The 16,085-nt window shown below is 46.5% G+C and overlaps 1 protein-coding gene across 1 annotated transcript in view; it reads left to right on the top strand.

Annotated features, from left to right (window-relative positions):
* Positions 1-16,085, top strand: part of GABRQ (gamma-aminobutyric acid type A receptor subunit theta) — a 93,063-nt gene that overhangs the window by 69,300 nt on the left and 7,678 nt on the right. The window contains exons 4-6 of the mRNA XM_039486901.1: positions 211-431; positions 10,316-10,398; positions 15,560-15,697. Of these exons, the coding sequence (XP_039342835.1) occupies positions 211-431; positions 10,316-10,398; positions 15,560-15,697 (442 nt within the window). The remainder of the gene's footprint in view (positions 1-210; positions 432-10,315; positions 10,399-15,559; positions 15,698-16,085) is intronic.

Genomic DNA, 16,085 nt, shown 5'->3' with positions numbered 1-16,085 from the left:
TCCTCCCCTTAGAAAGCTCACTCCAGTGCCCTGTAGCTTTACTCTTCCAAAAGAAGGCACAGTTCCTATAACACACCATGTGGGAAATGCAGACCCCTGGGTACAAAAGCTTTGGAGACATGTCAGGCATCTCAGTGGCAGCAGGAGTGAGACAAGGGACCAGGGTCTCTCCTATGGGACAGCCTGACGGCTGTGTATTTTCTCTCCCAGGACTACACCATCACCATGTATTTCCAGCAGAGCTGGCGGGACAAACGCCTAGCGTACAGTGACCTTCCTCTGAACCTGACCCTGGACAACCGGGTGGCTGACCAGTTGTGGCTTCCTGACACCTATTTCCTGAATGACAAGAAGTCCTTCCTGCATGGGGTGACAGTGAAGAACCGCATGATTCGGCTCCATCCAGATGGGACAGTGCTGTATGGCTTGAGGTAAGCGTGGGAGGAGTTTTCATTACTTGTATGTTCATGAATGACATTTCTGTCCCATCATCCAACTCTCTGGCCATACACAGAGCATCTCTCAAAATCCGTCTTTAAAGAAAGCACAGCCAGGCCAGGAAAGACTTGCTCAAGAGTTGCTCACTTCTAAGTGGTCTAATATCGCATTCCACACCAGAAGTGGTTGCATTTCAGTGGTGGGCAAAGTGATCCCTGAACTGGGGTAGACCAGTATTAGGGGCAGAGGAGTAATTGAGGTTGCATACTGTTTCAGGTTGCTATAGTTCAAGGTGCATAAGGTTTCCATTTGAAATGCCTCTTTCAAAAGGGCCTAATGTGGCCTAGAAGATAGAGCATTGAGCTGGGACTCAGGAGAGCAGGGTCCTATTCACAGCTCTGCCATTGGCCTGATGGGTGACCTGGGGCAAGTCACGTCCCCACCCTGTGCCTCAGTTTCCCCGTCTATCAAATGAGGATAATGATACCCATCTCCTCTATAAAGTTCTTTGAGTTCTACTGATAAAAAGCACTATCTAACAGCTCAATATTTTAATAATACATTAATTATAACTTTCTGCAAGTTTGGATAATAGAGATGACGTTTTCCAGGTCTGCTTTCTGCCCAAAGGTGAATATTGATGGAAAGTTTGAACCAAATCAGATCAGGTTATATAAGACAGTATAAATATATACTTTCCCCAGTATAAAATAAATAACTTCTTGCAGCTTTTTCTTTTCTGGCTGACACTAGTGCCAGGATGGTTGGGGATAGAAAGTTTGATACTTAGCAAGGAAATAGTGCCCAAGTTTACACACAGCTCTTAGACCTGCCACCAACAGTCACAAATAAATGAGAGAGCTGCACTGGACTTACTTCCCAGCCCAGCAAAGGGGAAGGAGATATCTTCATTTGGAATGGACTGCACCAATCTTTACCATACACAGCACCAGCTCCTTTGATGCTGCATGTTTTGGGGGAATTTCCATTTAATACATTCTACAATGATTCCTTTCTACTTAACTGCTGGGGCTGCAGCTAAAAAGAGCTCAGAACTACCCTGGACAGGCCATCTTCAGGGGTGAGACAAGGGGCCTGGTATTTGGGCTAAGGAGGAAGAAGATGACTGAGGTATTTGCCCCTGTTACCCACAGGCTCCTGTTAAGATCTGTGTTTAAATAAAACACTGTCTGTTGGGTTGCCTGGAGTCTGCTCCCTTGATGGCAGAGCACAATGAAACCCACCACAAAAGTCATGAGAGATTCAGAGTCTGCAAGTCCTGTTGCATTCAGTGGAAGTTTCCGATGTTCATTGCAGGCCAGAAGTCTTAATGTGATGAAACTGCAGTCTTCTGAGGGACACTTTAAAAAGTCCTTCCATCATGTGCATAGAGGTTTGTGGCAACATTTTCTTAGGGGCCTTTCATTTTGCACCTGTGTTTTTGCTGACAACAATAACTGCAAGGTGCAATTTTGCGGCAACAAATAATTTCTAGCACATTAAGTAGTATGTGGACACCTGACCGGCAGGTGCAATTGGGCAGCTAAATACTGAAGTGTTATGCTTGCAATTATTTAGATGCACAAAACTGCACCCTCAGTTATATGCATATGCAAAAACATGGGAGCAAAATCGCAGGGTTCTTCTGAACATCAGGTCCTTTCTGTATTTTGGTGCCAGATCTATTGGGTTCTGTAGCATGTGGGAGTTTCACTGAAAGGGCAGTCTTTCAAACTGAGCTTCCAGAGTGGAGAAAATTGATACAGCGCTAAGCAAGGTGATTTTTGTTTCTGTCTTGTGTTTTTCATAGTTTTTCTAGCCTTTTTTACTAGTACCATAGCTATGTTTGTTTCTTCACGTGCCACCTTCCTTCCAGTCCCATCCTCTCCTTCAAGTTGATCTTGCAGTGAAGTTACTCCCTCTTGCTGTGGCATCTCAGTCATTTTCTTTGTAACAGACTGTGATGTTGGAAATGCAGGGGCATTCAGAAAGTTACAAACCAAGGGCTTTAAGCACACACTTAAGTACTTTGCTGTACCAGGGCCAGAAGCTCAGCACCTTGCAGGATAGAGCCCCTAGGGTCCATTTAGGCCCCACTGAAGTCAATGGGAGCTTTGCTGTTAACATCAATGAGAACAAGATCGAGCTCTGAGTAATTTGTTTTCATGGACAAATGAGGCCTTTTTCTTCTTCCCCTTTGCTCTGTTGTGACAGTCCCTCTGTTGGGGAGAAGCACATATGCTTGTTTTTGATAGAATAAGTGGATGAAGGGAATGCAGCAGATATAATATTGCTTCATCTTGGGGATGTGTTTGATACACAACGTCTGATGAAAGCTTACTCCACAACTAATTCGTATTGGCTTGGACTGAGAGCTAGTTGGAGGACCATAAACAAATGGGACCTCTAATCTATAATGCCGGGAATCCTGGAGGAGTCGTACACCAGGGCAGGAAATAAGCAGACCTGATTCAATTTAGAGTAAAAAATGCAAATTTGTAGGGAGGGTAACCCAAAGCTCCGGGGCGAGGAGCCTGGGGAGTTGTGGTGCAGGAAGAGACATGGGGATGGCATCTAATGCCCATGGTTCCATGGAAAAGGAAAAAGCCAAAATAACTTGGCTGGAACCTGGGGCAGATCTTCTGCAAATGTCAGACCCTTTATGAGCTACTGTGAAAAAGGCCCTTGCCCTTGGGGTTCAAGACCCATTGGTTAAACTTTGGTTCCCTCAATGAAAGAGTGAGAGATACCAGAAAGATACCAGAAACAAAACAGAAGTTTAATCAAGCCACAAGTGCTGAATAGCAACTGCATCTTCATGCTGGGCCTTGTGAAGGCCTGGACTATATAAGCTACTTTCCACCATATACAGTAGCTCTGACAACGCTCCTTAGTCCCTACATTTGACCTTGGGCTAGTCCAGTCCCAGGCACGGCACAGTGCTGTCAGTGGGCTTCAGTCTAGATCTCTTGCACTCCAAGGATTTAAAACTTGCTTTCTCCCCCACAATTTTGTCAACTCACCTCAATCCTGATCTGCATCACCCCCTTGCTATTCCATTTCCAGACCCCTGTAATGTCCCTCAATTCTGAGAAGTGGTTGCTGGTCATGTGGCAACTTTATAATGGAACAAAGAGGCTGAGTAGAAAACAAACTCTTTCAGCTTTGTGGCTGGAGGGTTTGGGGCTGTGCACTCCAGCCACGAACTGCAGCTTGTCTTACCTTGCTGCAGCACCATAGTAAAGGGAAAAACAGGGATTCACCAAGGATTTGTAAACCACTCAAGGTCTTCAGAAGTTGTGTTCACTGCCAGGCAGAAAGTGATGTTTGCCAGCATATTTTTCTGAGAGACTTTGAAAGGTTAAATGTTTGAGATTTTTCTCATCGAGCAATTAATAATTTTGCCTCTATAAGTCCCCATTAAAGTCAGTAGGAGTCCAAATGGGCACGTCTACACTGCAGCAGGAAATGAGTTTGTCAGCCCGGACAGACAGACTCATGCAAGCAGGGCTCGAGCTAGTGTGCTAAAAACAGCAGTGTGGACATTGGGGCTCGGGCAGCAGCTGACCTGACCCGCTGAGTCTGAGCTGGACTGGCTAGCCTGAGTCTCCACCGGAGATGCAAAGTTCATACTGCTATTTTTAGCATGCTAGTCGAGGCCTGCTAGTGTGACTCATTCTGCCTGGGCTGGGATGTTCATGCCCAGCTGCAATGTAGACATAACCCTCTGAGGTGAACTCACTCTGTGCTGCTCAGAGTTGTGGGGTTAGTCCCCTCATGGCTCACTGACCCTGTGCCGTTTCAGTTCTGAGGTGGCCCCTGCTCACTTTCCTTCACTTCTGGAGTCTTTGCCTTGATGGACTTTGTCTTTTTTGGCTTCTTGGGAGAATTTAAATCAGTGGTTCTCAAACTTCTATACTAGTGACCCCTTTCACATAGCAAGCCTCCGAGTGTGACCCCCTCTTATAAATTAAAAACACTCTTAAATATATTTAACACCATTATAAATGCTGGAGGCAAAGCGGGGTTTGGGGTGGAAGCTGACAGCTCGTGACCCCCCATGTAATAAGCTCACGACCCCCTGAAGGGTCCCAACCCTCAGTTTGAGACAAAACATAATTTTTTTCTTGGTATCGACTGTGTGTTTTAGGGTTTGTACCGGTACCTACCTACTTCATACACTGAAATAAATTAGCAAACCAAGAGCTGGCTCCATGTCCACTCACTTGCAGGACCTGGCAATTGTGTACAGTGTTCCCCTCTCTCATTCACAACCATGGATGGACTTTCTGACGATAAGGCAGAGTTCATGGTGTCACGGTGTCGGACTTTCCAGTGATGAGGAAAATTTAAGAGGAGAGGGACTGCATTCTATTTGAGAAGACCTCAAAGGAGCGAAATTCCCCCCTGTGCTCACGCGTGTGCAAACACACACACACCACATTAAGAGTCTGCTCCTATTTCTTTTGAAGGCAATGGAAGTTTTGATGAAGTGCTTTGCCACTTTACTGTGCCAGCTGATGAGTGTTCTTCCCCTGGCCCCTTTGATGAAGGGACTGAGGGCAAATGGATGGTGAGAGGCCAAAAAGGGCTTGAATGAATTGTATGGAGAAGTTTGATAGAGGGAGCTGCTGTCATCAAGGGAGGAGCACAAGGCCCAGGGATAACAAGTGAGACAGACAACTGGGAAAAAGCAGGCTGAAGGGAAATCCAAATCCAAAAGCAGGTCCAGCTGGGGCAGTTGTCAGGACCAGGTGCCCGAGAATGCTGGAACTGATCTACAGGCTTCTCAGCATGGGCCCGGCACAGGCAGAGACTTGAATATGGCAGGTTTTTAATAGCAGCTCTGAGCTCTTTCCCTCCGTGTCTGCGATCTTATGTAATCACTCTACATAAGACAGAAGAAGCCATTAATAAACAAACAGCAATGAGGAGGCTCAGAGAAGGAAACAAAATGGCTGGTATTGTGTCTGTCTGAGCTGGAACACTTAGGCAGGGGGAAAAGACAGATTGTCTTGGGAGAAGGGAGTCCCTAGCATGAGATGCGTTAAGATTCAGGAGTTCTGCCAGAGCTACGAGCAAGGGGAGGCAGGATGAAGCCCCCTGGTCCCTCTTAACTCATGATGATAAGCAGAAGTATTAGGAGGTTGAATTGGCTCTTCACACCCCTTCACATACACACAGCCTAATAATTCTCTGCCTACGTCAGCGATGGGAAAACCCCTAGCAGTTCCATTTGATGCTTCCCAGTAGGTAAGATGCTTCTCACAACTGTGTCCAGACCTCTGATCAGGCTGCACATCTTATGAGAACAGTGTTTGGGATCCATTCATGTTGTAACAAATCAGGAGCCAACTCAGAACTTCACTGCTGCCTCATCCTGGCATTTCACAACTACTCAGAGCTTCATGATGGCAACTGCCAAGGCACATGCCTCTACTACTTGTGCTGAAGGAGAATCCCCATTAGCTGCTAGCAGTATGGTGTCTATGACACACAGTCAGCTCTATTTCCATCCCCTAGAGGGAAGTGGGGACACATGATCAGCCACAGATTTTTATCCAAAGTACTTTGTGTATTCCTGGGCTAGATTCCTCCTTTAAAAAGATTTCCAGAGTTGTCCTAGCCTCCGTCTCCCACCAAATGAAAGCTGTCTTGTTCACCAGAAATAGCAGCTCTGTGTGACTTCTTCTGCCTGTCAGAGCTGAGCAGAAATGAGTCACATGGAAAGGCAAAATCCTCTGTGGGAGGGATGTGGGGGGGAGAGATTGTGATTTCAAGGAAAGTGGGGTGGGGCAAGGGTAGCAGGGGTGATTGTGTCCAAGCTGCAGGGAGCTAGCCAGCGTTTGTGGTCAGTGGGAGGCCACAAAATCAGGCCATTGCACTGAATGCTGCGTGCAAGAGGCTGGTGAGTTCATCCATCTGATGGGCAACGTCTCTACGAATTCCCATCAAAAACAGACAAAATTTCACACCAGACAAATTTTGAATTAAAAAATAAATAAATAAATAAATAAATGATACAATCTGGCGTCATTCCAATCTCATGTCAAAGAGAATGTGACATCCTTCCCTTTTGTCCCCCCCCCCCCCCCCGCCATTCTCTCCCTTTCTCTTTTGTTTTCCCTTTTCCCCCTTGAGGCAGTGCACTCTGTCTGTAGCTGTTTACCGTGGCATAGTGTGTTCTGTTTCTTCACCTCCCTTCTCACAGGGGGAGACTTCACTCCTCCTACTTTCTGTCTTTTAACCTCCCATTCTTCTCCTGCCATCCCTCTCCCATCTCCTTCCCCTCACTGCCTCTCTGGATCCCCCTCGGTTTCTGTCTTCTCTCCCCCATTTGCCTCCTGTGCTTTATCATCTGCTTTGTTGTCTCACCTCTCCTCCATCCTCCCCTGTCATTCCTCACTCTCTCATCGTTCCTGCCCCTCTTCCCATTTTCTCCTTCTTACATCCCCTCTTCCTTGATTGCTCTCCTAATAAGGGTCAGCCATCCAACAGTCCATATTATATAATGAACAGATCTATCTATCCTCCCATGTGGATTTGTTACATGTGCCGTTGGATATACCATTTTAATAGTCACCATAGTGCATGTGATAGATGCTGGACTGACCACCTTGGAGACTAATAGGCTTTATGCACAGATCAGGTACGACATGGTCAGTGGTAGAGCAATCCCTTCACTGACGTGCCCCAGAGTTGCTCTGGACCATCTTGGCAGCTCTGGTTTTTGTGATGTAGGCACCAGCTAGACTGAGTCCTACCATCTCCTGTCACTGACAAGCTGGTTGATGGTCATGGCTTTCAGTCACTGCCAAATAAGCCGTGTCAGCCTTACAGTTCCTTGAACGTGCCACACAACAGAGCAGGCAAAATGGAGGGTTGAGCCAAATGGGCTACCTATGTAACCACCTAGGCAGAGACCACGGGCTGCCAAACAGGCCCTAACAGCATCAACACACTTCCAGGGGTGGAGTTCAACCACATGCCCTCATTGTCTCTGGGCAGCAGAGGGCACATGGCCAGTATCATCCATGCCATATCTGAGGCATGAAGGCAGCTATTGTTGACCCTCACCTTTCTCCGTGCCATTACCAACTTTAATCCAGGAGAGGAGTAAGGCAGAATTCTTGGAGTCCAGGTGATACAGATAGAGGGGATCCCAGCACGTGAATGTTCAAAAAGCAGCAGGATCATCACCAGCTTCTGGGGCAGGTTCATCCCTCCACATGCCCCCGTTCTATCCCATGGGTAACATCATAACATGCAAAGGGAAGAGGGCATGTAACCAGGCATGCATGGCACACGCTGCTGGCCAGCCAGTGGGCTGTAGTTTAAGGAGAGAAAGGGGGCAATTTATCTGATTCTCTGGGGCCAATATATCTCAATCCTTTTTATTGCACAATAATGATCATCCCTAACTGATGGTTGTATTTGCTCCAAAATGCAAGGAGCCATATCCTGCTCTTAGTTACGCTGCTGTAAATTGTAGTAAACCCAGATTTACGCCTAGAATGGAATTGGCCTTTGGAGTGTAGCATCCATAGCATACCGTGTCGTGCTCTGGATCTGAAGCCAGCACTGCAGGTGATGGCAGAGTCCTGCTGGGAGGCCAGAGGGTCACTTGAAAATCAGGGCAGCCCTCCCCTAATCGTCCTTGGTTCGGCAAAGTTAGGACAGAGGCTCTGGGAAGGTTTTAGCCCACAGTGTCCCACAAATGGGGTGGAAAATGTTAATTTAATACATTTTTGCATCTCGCACTTCAGAGAAAATTGGATTATGCATTTGTAGATGCTATTTCCCACAGGTGTGGCATAATATGTACAGTATATGCCATGTGCGGCATAGGGGATGAGTCACGCACATTTGCAACTCGTCGGTCCTGGCACATGCCTGCATTAGCCGCTGTGCTGACTCCGAGGTCTGTCTTCAGTAGGGATGGATGCCCCATGGAAACCTCATCTCTGCCCCTCTGAGGTGTCTCCTGACTATAGCGAGACTGCTGAGAAGGAATGGGATGGGCATTGCCTCTCCCGTTGGAGGTGCAAAGTTTGACTGCTGCTAAAGCAGTAAATGAAATACACAGTCATTTGTGATCAGAGTTTTAGGCAGCTCATTTTCCCCCTCTGCTGTGTGCAGCATTCAGATTAACAGGTTAATTTTTCCTTCCCACCCTGGCCCTTTCCTCTGACAAAGGGCAGTTACAATGTTGTATCTAGACCCCGTGAGGATATATATAAATTCCCTCCGTCTCTCCAGATCTATTTATAGCATGGCAGGCAGTGGCAAAGGCTCTCCTCAAGGCTTCATCTCCTACAAACAGTCTTCACAGACAGCAGAGAGATAAATTTAGCACACAAGATTTCTTAAAGAGACAGCTGCTCAGTGATGCGCTCTCTCGCTCTGAGTGCGTTTCTAGCTCAGCTGAGTGCTTTCTCTCCATTTCTTTTCTCTGCCCCCCCTCCCCCTGCTTTATCTCTATGTACCCCCCCCCACATACACCCTGGCTTTCTATCTCTTCCTTCCTCATTGATTCTTTTGCTTGATCTGAGTCTCATTCTCTCTGGCTCTCTATCTCCTCATTCTTTATCACCCTTTCTTTCTCTCCCTTCCTCTCTCCACCTCCCAGGCCACAGGGCTCAGAAGATAACAAAGCTTCCCTGTTAACAGTTCACTGCTTATGCCTGCATCCAAAAATATGTGTTGCTTGATTAATGCCTTCCAGATGGTTAATTGAAAGGGGTGTGGGGGGACCAACCCTTCCCCCTCACCTCCAGCTACACACACACACATTGCACAGAAAGGAGATTGCATTCAAAGGAGATTGGGTAGTCAGGTGAGGGGGAGCAAAGCCGGTATGCCTGAGGGGCAGCATACTATGAGGACAGTGCTGTGTTGCCAGGCTGGGTAACTAGACAGTGATTTGCTCTGTCCCCCCTCAGCTGCCCCTCTGCCATCCGAAGCGCACGGCAGCCACATGCAAAGGAGGCAGTGCAGCAGAGTGAACACCTCCCCGCCCAGTCTTTCTTTCACCTGCTGCTCCCCCTTTTTCACACATGTGACACATGCAGTCCCACTCTCCACAAACATAAAGGCACATATCTCCGCATTCACCCCCCCACACACACAACACATCACATATAAATGTGCACAGCCCCATCCACGCACTCTCACACCCCCGCATCATAGCTGTGTGAGATATGTGTGTGTGTGTGTGAACACACACATGCACACATATCTATCGCAACCCAACCCATTTGTGCTATGCCCAATATGTTAACATAATTGGGAGTTGATAGAAAAGGAGACATGCAATTCATTAGAAAGGGAGGTTCAAAGAAGTGAGATTTGGATAATCACATTCAATGATAGAAAGATAGATTAGATGGAGGAGTACGGGTGGTGATAGACAAATGTCATGGTGACTGGGAGAGGCTGGCTGGCTAGCTGGATGGCTGAATAGACAGATAATCAGATACATTATTTTCCCTTATGCCCCAATGCAGAGCAATTTAATCAACACACGTCTTCTCTTTTATAGGCATGGGTGTCCTCTCTCTTTCTCTTTCACAGACAGAAATGTCTCTCTTCCTCCCTCATTTTGAAAGCCCTGCCCCTCTCAGTGTCTTTGTCTCTCTCTCATGTATATACAGAGGAAACACAGCGTGCCCTCCCCCCCTTCTTTAATAAAGATGCAGCCTGGCTGACGTGAGTCACGAAAGACTTAAGCCATGCAGTTGAGGGTGAGCTTCATTCAGTTCCCCCTCCCCACATACTTCCCTCCCCACCATGGCTCTCCCTGGTTACCATAGAAACAGCGGCCCCTCATGCTGCCTGACTTTCATGTCTTCCTTTAATATTTTTTTTTCCTTTTCAGAATCACCACCACAGCTGCTTGCATGATGGATCTGAGGAGATACCCTCTGGACCAGCAGAACTGCACGCTAGAAATTGAGAGCTGTGCGTATGCCTCGTGCCTTCCCCTGCCTCCCGTAGGACTAGCATTGCACATGTCATAAGAGGAGGGAAAGCAGGGGGTCCCTGCATGTTATTTCCCTTTCCAGTCTGTGTTGTTTTCCACTGATTGCTGCTGGGGATCTGCCATTCTTCTCTCTCTTTCCCCACTGGTGCAGTACACGCACTGTCCCCTGACTGGGTGTTGTGACTTCCACACCCATTTGTCTCTGTTGTGGCTGGGTTGGGGCATATGGAAGAGTCTGGCCTGGCTTCTCGGTCTCCCTTTTCAAAGGGTGGGAGCCACTCAGGTGAACCCCCAGCAATGGAGAGTCAGGAAAGAGGATACCGGGGCACCAGCATCAGGGTGAGATTGAAAATCTTACTCACTGTGGCAAGGGTTTTAGAAGCTGCCATTTCACCAGCAGCATTTTCTGGCCTACTGAATATTTGCAGGAGGGGAGAGATGAAAATGCACCACAGCATCCTACAGGAACGGTCCAAAGCCACAACTCTCACAATAGTGAAGATGAAGTGTCTGGAGTTTTTCCTTTTTCATAAGGAATGTCCCCACTATGTCCACAGTCTGCAATGTCCATGTTGCCTTCATAATGCTTCACGTGCTGGGCAGCCTGAGTTCCAGCAATAGTTTTGATTTGGTTAGGGCAAATTGCAAATTGCAGCACTTAGCATGGTGCATAATGGAATGTAAATTAGGTCCTGATGGAGGCAGTAATGACATGTCATAGTTGGTGTCTCTTAGTATATTGAGCGTAGTTTACAGTAGAACCAAGAAAACAGAAGGCAGAGAATTGTGATTGTGTTTTTAGTGGGACACTCTCAAGCTAATTTGTTAGCATCAGAGCTATGTTTCCTTGCAGTATGTAAAAGACCCATGCAGAGGAGGGTTTATTTCCTTAATGCTTTTGTCTTTTACATATTTGGCGTGTCTGAAACTAACACAGCTCCATTTTGTTTCCTTTCTCATTTGTGTGCCAGTATTGCCAATGGTGTCAGCAGCACGGCTTTGGAATAGAAGCACTGGTTAGTTAGTTAGTTAGTTAGTTAGTTAGTTTGCTGTGGTCCTACCAAAATGTTTTTTAATCAAAACCCACCAAAACACCCCTCTCACAGTGACAGGGTTATGGATTTATGAAACAGCAGTGGACAGTTAGAATCCAGAAGACATTCTCCTCCGGCACATCAGCTTATGGCAGTTGCAAGATAGGTCAAATTTGGGACACAAATGGTGTGATGATGTTTGTGTAAATCCAGCAGTGAGCCAGTTCTTAGATACAAAGGATTAAGGAAGCTTGGACTAATTACATGGAGCAGCGCTGTGATGGGACATCTCTGCAGTGGATTCTATTGGGCATGGGGGCCAGATTGATAGTTCTGCCCTGAATCCCATCAGCAACTGCAGCCCCTTTAGCTCCTCTCTTCTGCTCCAGACAACAAGGGCTATGATAATATAAGCCGGTAGCAGAGTCATAAGGTTTAAAGCCAGACGAGAACTCTAGATCATCTAGTCTGACCTCCGGCATATCACAGAGCACTGAACACCACCAGCCATCTCCACACCAAACAACCAGAATTAGGCCAAAGCATTACAACTCTGAGGAGACTAAAGTGTTGTGTGCCACAGGCAGAGAACAGGAGGGAGCAAGGTGCACCAATGCCCGAGGCCTCTGAAATGGCAAGGAATTGAATAAGGGCTCATCTAGACAAATAGTTAGTCTGCGTCAGTCTGGGATGGAAATCTACCCCACAGTAGCCTGCAACGTGCTAACTGTCCATGTGGATCCTGATGCCGTGCACTAGAAGTTCCTTAGTATGCATTGACCTATCCCCCTTTAAATGGGAGTAGATCAAAATCCACTATGGAACTTTCAGAGCACTGCAGCATTGACCACACGGACAGTTAGTGTGCGGTAGATTTTCCCCCAGCATGCTGCACGCTGTATGTCCAGGCAAGCCCCAAGTGAGGTTTACCTAGATGATTAGTACCCAAACGGTGTGGGAAGATCAAGCTGGAAGAGGGGAAGGATGTCATATAAGGCTCACAATAGAGTTTGTCATAAAGAGATGAGGCTACATTTTCATAACCTTGTGAGCTGAGAGCTTGCATCCTGAAAGGTAGCTGCTTTTTCACGTGCCCTCCTGACTGCTGTGCCACTTACTATCAGCCATTTAGCCTGGCATCAATCCTGGGCAAAGTAACGGAAAAGCTGATCTGGGATTCAACCAATAAATAATAGGAATATAACTAATGCAGTTAACATGGTTTCATGGAAAAGAGTCAAACCAGCCTGATTTCATTCTTTGACAGATTACAAGTTTGGTAGTTAGATGTAATATACTTAGACTTTTGTAAGGCATTTGACTCAGTACCACTTGACATTCTGATTAAAAAGAAATAGCACTATATGGTATCCACAGAGCACATGTTAAATAGATAAACACTGGCTAACTGACAGATCTCCAAAAGTAGTTGTCGGTAGGTAATCATCACTGAATGAGGGGATTTCTAGTAGAGTTCCTCAGGGATCAGCACTAGGCCTAACACTATTTGACATTTTCATCAATGATCTTGGAGGAAATATAAAATCGCTGCTGATAAAATTTGTGGGTGACACAAAGGGTGTCAGGATGGTAAATAATGATAAGAATAAAGCAATGCAGATTGCTTGGTAAACTGGGCCCATACAAACAACATGTGTATTAATCCTGCCAAATGCATAGGTATGCATCTAGGAACAAGGAATGTAGGCCAGACCTACCCAATGGGGGACTGTACCCTGGAGAGCGTGACTCTGAAAAGGATTGAAGGGTCATAGTGGGAAAGCAACACCAGCTCCCAGTGCAATGCTGAGGCAAAAAAGGCTAATGTGATCTTTGGATGTCTGAACATGGGGATAGCGAGTGAGTAGGGAAGGGATTTTTACCTGTACACGGTGTTGGTGACACTGATACTACAATACTGCATCCAGGTCTGGTGTACATGGTTAAAGTGGAGCAGATGCAGAAAAGAGTCATAGAAATGATTCAAGAGCTGGAGAAAATGCCTTACAGAGAGAGACTTAAAGAGCTTGATCTGTTTAGCTTATCAAAAAGAAGATTAAGAGCTGACTTGATTATGGTGTATAAGTATCTTGATGAGGAGAAAATACTGGCCTCTTTAACCTAATGGAGAAAGGCAGGACAAGAGCCAATGGCTGGAAGCTGAAGCCAGACAAATTCAATTTAGAAATTAAGCCCAGTTTTTTAACAGCGAGAGGGATTCACCATTGGAAGAAACTCCCTAGGGAAGTAGTGGATTCTCCATTTCTTGATGCCTTCAAATCAAGACTGGCTACCTCTCTGACAGAGATGCTTTAGCCAAACAAACACAAGGTACTGGGCTCAATACAGGGGTCAATGGGTGGAATTTTATGTCATGTTATATACAGGAGCTTGGACCGGATGATCTAATGGTCGTTTTTGGCCTTAAACACTATAAGTCTGTGTGAGCTTATGACCTGACTCTGTCCTTTAGCCAATGGCAGTTTTGCCAGTGACTTTAGTGGGAGCAGGAGCATGGTCACCCTAGGACCTGGATCAGCCACATCTCAAGTGTGGTGCAGATCTTCTCCTCCCAAAAGAGGGAAGAATGGGCTCAGCAGGAGCCCCCAGCCCAATGCACAGAAGCAGTGAGCTTTCATGGGCCAGATCCTCAGCTGGTGGAACTTGGACTTGCTGTATTGAAGTCAATGGAACTATGCTGTTTTAACCAGCTGTGGATCTGGTCCAATGTTTGGGGATGTTTTTTAAAGCAGCTTTGAATAAATGCAATGATATCTAAGGCTAAGTGACTTGCTGTTTATCTACAGGGCAGGTACGGAGATAGTGTAAACTTTGCTGTCATCCTTTGCCTAAACTCTGTTCTGGAGGGACTATGCACCTCTAGGGCCCTACAGGTCTCTATGATCCATTTAATTCTTGGTCTCTCTGTGGACATTACTGACAATCGGTATCAGTTGTGATGATGGCTATAGGTTGTGGACACCTTCCCACTAAGAATGGCAAGTCCCTTCCACACGAACTAGCAAAATGCCTTGATGCTGCAAGTACTTGCATGCCCTGCAGGGCTGTTGTACTGGTGATGAACAGAGGCTATTTTCAGATGCAAGTTAGGTTGAACCTCTGGGTGGAGTTTTCTGCAATGAGAAATAATAAACCCCTTGCACACTTACTCTCAAGGGTGCAAGGTAAAACAGGCCAGGGAATGAATGTGTGATCATTATGCCAATGAGACACTCATTTGTATGTGTCCCTTGTTGGCCTCACTCCTGCTACTGGACAGGAGTAGTTTGGCAGCTGCTCAGCAGTGCTCTCATTAATTGGGCTCCCCTGCACACCCAGTCCTGCCAAGCATTTGTTACCTGGTGATGGTACATGCAGATTCCCACATGCATACAGTGCAGGACCAAACCCAAAGGGGGATTTGCATTAGGTCATGATGGACCAGGCTTGCATTTGAACTAGTTATGCTGAAATGAAAGACTTGATAGCTCATTATTATCTCCCAGAGCCATCCAGCCCTCTCACCCACCAAAGCTCTTCTAAATGGCTGCTTAATGAAGGCATTCACCTATCAAAGAAGTTCACATTTTGACCTAGATGAAAATGTTGAGAGTCTGGAGGGGAAAGGCCCAAATGTTGTGGGTTTTTTTGTTAGTGCTGCTGTTCATTATCCACCATCCTGTTGCTCTTGTATTTTGTAAACAGGTAGGCACCATTTTCATGGGTCACACCAAAAAAAGCATCGTGTGATCTCCCCCTGCTGACATGCAGAAATAGTTCACCAAGGAAAAGCTGTGCATATTGTTTGTGAGAGAGGTTTCTGATGTACAAATCCCCGCTAAGCAAACCAAGGATTGTGGGGCCAGCTCCCACCTTCACCTTCCACTTCTTAGTCTTCAGAAGGAGTCTTGGTCATTTGTTTCTTTCTCCAGGTAGCTGTTCTACCAAGTTGGGCTAAGGAGCGAAGGTGCATCAAAAGGTGGGGAATGGTTGCCCTCATAAATGGACTCCATTTGGGACCCATGGGAAAAGTGTTCATGGAGATGGAGGTGCTGATTGCCAGGACTTGCTAACTCTGAGTGTACTATGCTTCCTCACCCCACAGATGGCTACACAGTCGATGACATTGTGTTTTTCTGGCAAGGAAACAACTCAGCCGTCACGGGGATGGAGATGCTGGAGCTGCCCCAGTTCACCATCATCGAGCAGAGACTGGTCACCAGAGAAGTGGTCTTCACCACAGGTGGGGTTCTGTGCAAAGGAGTTTGGGAAACATATAAAGGATTCTCTTTGCAAAAGTCAATGGAGTTGCTTCTCTAACTTAGATGTAGCAGCACTTGTCTAGGATGGTTGAGGGCCTGGGCTCTAATCTTGCAGTGCCACTTTGGAAAATTGGTCTCTCTTCTATTCCTGCCAACCCTGCTTTTTCAGATCCCTACCCTCAGACAGCAAGAGGTGAATGGTGCCATTTTTTGCAGATACCCTCAAGATTGCCAGGCCAAAATGCTGACTTCCCTCAAACAGGGCTTCATTGGTAGGTTCCCACCTTTACCACTCTTTCCATGTGATTTCCAAGTGGCTCTTGAAGCTCCAATAAAAATAACAATAGGAAGAAAAACATTTCCTTAAAA

This window comes from Mauremys reevesii, linkage group 9 (assembly GCF_016161935.1).
Source record: "Mauremys reevesii isolate NIE-2019 linkage group 9, ASM1616193v1, whole genome shotgun sequence".
Taxonomy (NCBI): domain Eukaryota; kingdom Metazoa; phylum Chordata; order Testudines; family Geoemydidae; genus Mauremys; species Mauremys reevesii.
The sequence above is the reverse complement of the archived record's forward strand: the minus strand, read 5'-3'. Positions and strand labels throughout refer to the sequence as shown.